Genomic DNA, 3,109 nt, shown 5'->3' on the forward strand with positions numbered 1-3,109 from the left:
GGACGGGCCTCCGGCACTCGGCCAACGCGCGCCGCTGGCTCGAGCAGTACTACGTGGGCGAGCTGCAAGGAGACCCCCAGGTACGGCGGGGCCCGGGGTCACAGACCCCTCCCCCCTCGTCTGTCCTCCCCCAACTCTCCGCTCCCTGCCAGCAAGCCCCGTTCACCTGCCCTCTGGGAGGACTCAAGGTGACAACCTCCGCCCTCACCTCTGCTTCTCCTCCCTTCTCTCCTGCAAGCAAGTCAGTGCCCCTGACCTCCTCGCCAGGAGTTTGCCCTTCCTCTTCAGCCCTAACCCTGACCCTCTTCTATCTGCTGCTTCCCCACCACCCAATGACCCCCGCCTTCCTATCTGTTCTTCCCTTATTGGCCTCTCCCTGTTTGCAGCTGCTCTTTATTTCGGTTTGAATAATAGCTTCCAAGCTTACCTGTTCTCCCTTCCCCATCTCATCCGACTCCTGCTCCTAACGGCACAGATTAGCACCCTTCTCAGCTATTCGGGATTCCCTGGTGCTGCCCCAGTCTTGCTCTAGGCCTCCTCTGGGTGGGTGGAAAGGTCAGAGCAGCGGCTTGAGCGGACTGTGTCCACCCACCCCTCAAACTTCCCTTCATTCCTTGTCTTGCCTACTGGTTTGGGTGTTCAAAAGGGTGAAATGAAAGGGCTAAGCCAGTTTGCTGGGGAGAAGGGGTTAGCTCTTTGCGCTTGCATGCTGCTGTGCAGTACAGGTTCGTGATGGTAATTAAGCTTCTGGAGTAGGTTTTATTATTCCCATTTTAGGATGCGGAAACTGAGGCTTCAGGTGGCTCTGTAATTTATCCAAGGCCAAATAGCTAGGTATCTGATTCCAAAAAGTGTATCTGATTCCAAAATTGATACTGCCTCCACTCCAGGGCTCCAGGCAGGCTCAGGCCAGAGGTCAAGCTGATTCCCTGGGCCTTCTCCAGGCCTGGCTGTAGGACTAGTGACATCATGCTTGGACCACCGTGCTTGGACATAAAGCAGTAGTTGTTCCCTCCTTCTAGCTCTTGCTTTCAAGATGGCCCCAGCAAGTGCTTTTAGATCTTTGGATGAAAGGACTTGCCTCTCACCGTTCCAGGTGGCTCCTCACTGAGCCATGTTGCCTAATTTTTCAATCATCTATTCACTCACTCACTTGATCCCTTAATAGTTGGCAGCACTGAGTGAGGCACTGGGGAGGCACCAATGGGTAAAACCAATACCAGTCTTTGTGGCGCTAACAGGCTAATGAGGAGGGGGAGGGATGTACTAATTGCACAGTGATTATTTAATTATCTGATGCTAGCAGATAATGAATCTGGAGGGGGGGGTTCAAGGAGAACTTTCTTGAGAAAGTGACATTTACACTGAGAAGTGAAGTGTGATGGGAAAAGCATTCCAGCCAGAGGGAACAGCACATGTGAAGGCTCTGAAGGGTAAGGCCTTGGCATAGTCAAGGGGCAGAAATAAAATTAATGTGACTAAAGCTGATGGGCAAGGAGATGGAAGTGGGAGGAGCCCAGAGCTCAGCTGGAGCCACATTCTCCTAGGCTGTGGTCTTGGAACTTGATTCTAACAACAATGAGAAGCCAGGGAAGGGATTCAAGCATGGGCGTGGCATGGTCAGATTTGCATCTTTGGAAGAGCACCCTGGCTGCAGGGTAGTGCCAGGTCATGCTGAAGGGGCAGAAGGTTTAGCCATAGATATCACTAAACCTGAGTGCAGGAAATGAGAGGTTGGAACCAGAGGACTAGAGGCTTCTAGACTTGTGATGGCACATGGGAGCCACCCTACGTTGTAGCTGTGTCTACAAACGGGCGCCTTAGGGTGCGGCTTCTCCTCCCTGTACCATCATGAGCATCACTCCTGGCCAGCTGCCCTAGATGGCTCCACCTTCCAGCTCTGCTGACTTGATTTTGCTTTGCTTTGCAACCTTCAGGAGTTGCACTCAGAGAATACTGAGACCAAATTTGTTTCCTACCCCTGCACTTGCCTCAAGAGCCCCACTGTGAATCCATGTTGCACGCAACCTTATATCTGCCCCAACCTGAGGATGTGGGAAGGAAACTAAAAACTAACAACACACAAACCTGTGGCCCAAACTTGACCAACAGCCATACGCACCCAATTCTCCAGTTGCTGTCAGCTTCTGTTACAGATGTCTATTCTAGAAACTAGTATAGGGTTGTCTTTAAATTGAGGGAGAGAGGTAATTCGAGGAGAACTCTTTCAGGGAGACGCCCTCTTCTCAAGGCCTGAGTGGAGACAAGACATTTCTGTTCGTCTAGCTAAGCCCTTCTAGCAACCTCCTTGCCTTCTATACCTCCCTTCGCTCCTTCCGCTGGACCAGGAGGTGAGAGCCCAGCTCCTGTAATGTGAGGTTCTGTTTAGAGAAGCCCTTCTAGCAATCTCCTTGCCTTCTATACCTCCCTTTGCTCCTTCTGCTGGAGCAGGAGGTGAGAGCCCAGCTCCTGTAATGTGAGGACCAAGACGGGTGTTGATGGGGAAGGGGAGTGTCATGAACCCACTCTGTTGTTTGGGGCTCATTTCTGATTGCTGCCCCTCTAGAGGTCTTTGTGGGGAAGCTTCCTGGAGCTCTATGAAATCTCCAGGGAGAAGGCCTGGCCCCATTGGTTTCCCCTGTTCCCTACTTTGCCACACCCATCTGTGTACACACTTACACACACATTCACACTCACACGAAGGCACACACACAAAACAAGTCAAACTCGTTTGAGCCAGCATACTGTGGGGATGAGACAAGGTCTGCTGTTGTCTTGACCTTGGACTTGAGAAAGCGAAGCTGCCCACCGTGAGCACGTGAGAGTCCCGCTTCTCGCCTTGGCCTTCGAGGGCCAGTAGGGTGATTTCCCAACTGAAGCTCACGTTGTCAGTGGGGCATGAAGTTCATTTATTGAGCTGAAACAGGCATTTAAAAAAAAAAGAAAAGAAAGAAAGAGGAAAGGAAAAAACTTTAGATCCAAACCTCCCAAGACCATATACACTGTTTCCCAGATTTGAGTCAGCCATGAATCACGGTTCCCATTTTTTCTGAATTGGCATACCACTTGAACTATTTATTCCATTTAACATTTATCAGTAACTAGATTC

At 50.9% G+C, this 3,109-nt stretch overlaps 1 protein-coding gene across 1 annotated transcript in view; it reads left to right on the plus strand.

Moving 5' to 3' along the window:
• Positions 1 to 2: 2 nt before the first annotated feature.
• FA2H (fatty acid 2-hydroxylase) overlaps positions 3 to 3,109 on the plus strand; it is a gene marked incomplete at its 5' end in the record, with an annotated part of 47,327 nt that continues 44,220 nt past the window's right edge. The window contains one exon of the mRNA XM_006755822.2: positions 3 to 80. Coding sequence (XP_006755885.1) covers positions 3 to 80 — 78 coding nt within the window. The remainder of the gene's footprint in view (positions 81 to 3,109) is intronic.

Source organism: Myotis davidii, unplaced genomic scaffold (assembly GCF_000327345.1).
Source record: "Myotis davidii unplaced genomic scaffold, ASM32734v1 scaffold453, whole genome shotgun sequence".
Taxonomy (NCBI): Eukaryota; Metazoa; Chordata; class Mammalia; order Chiroptera; family Vespertilionidae; genus Myotis; species Myotis davidii.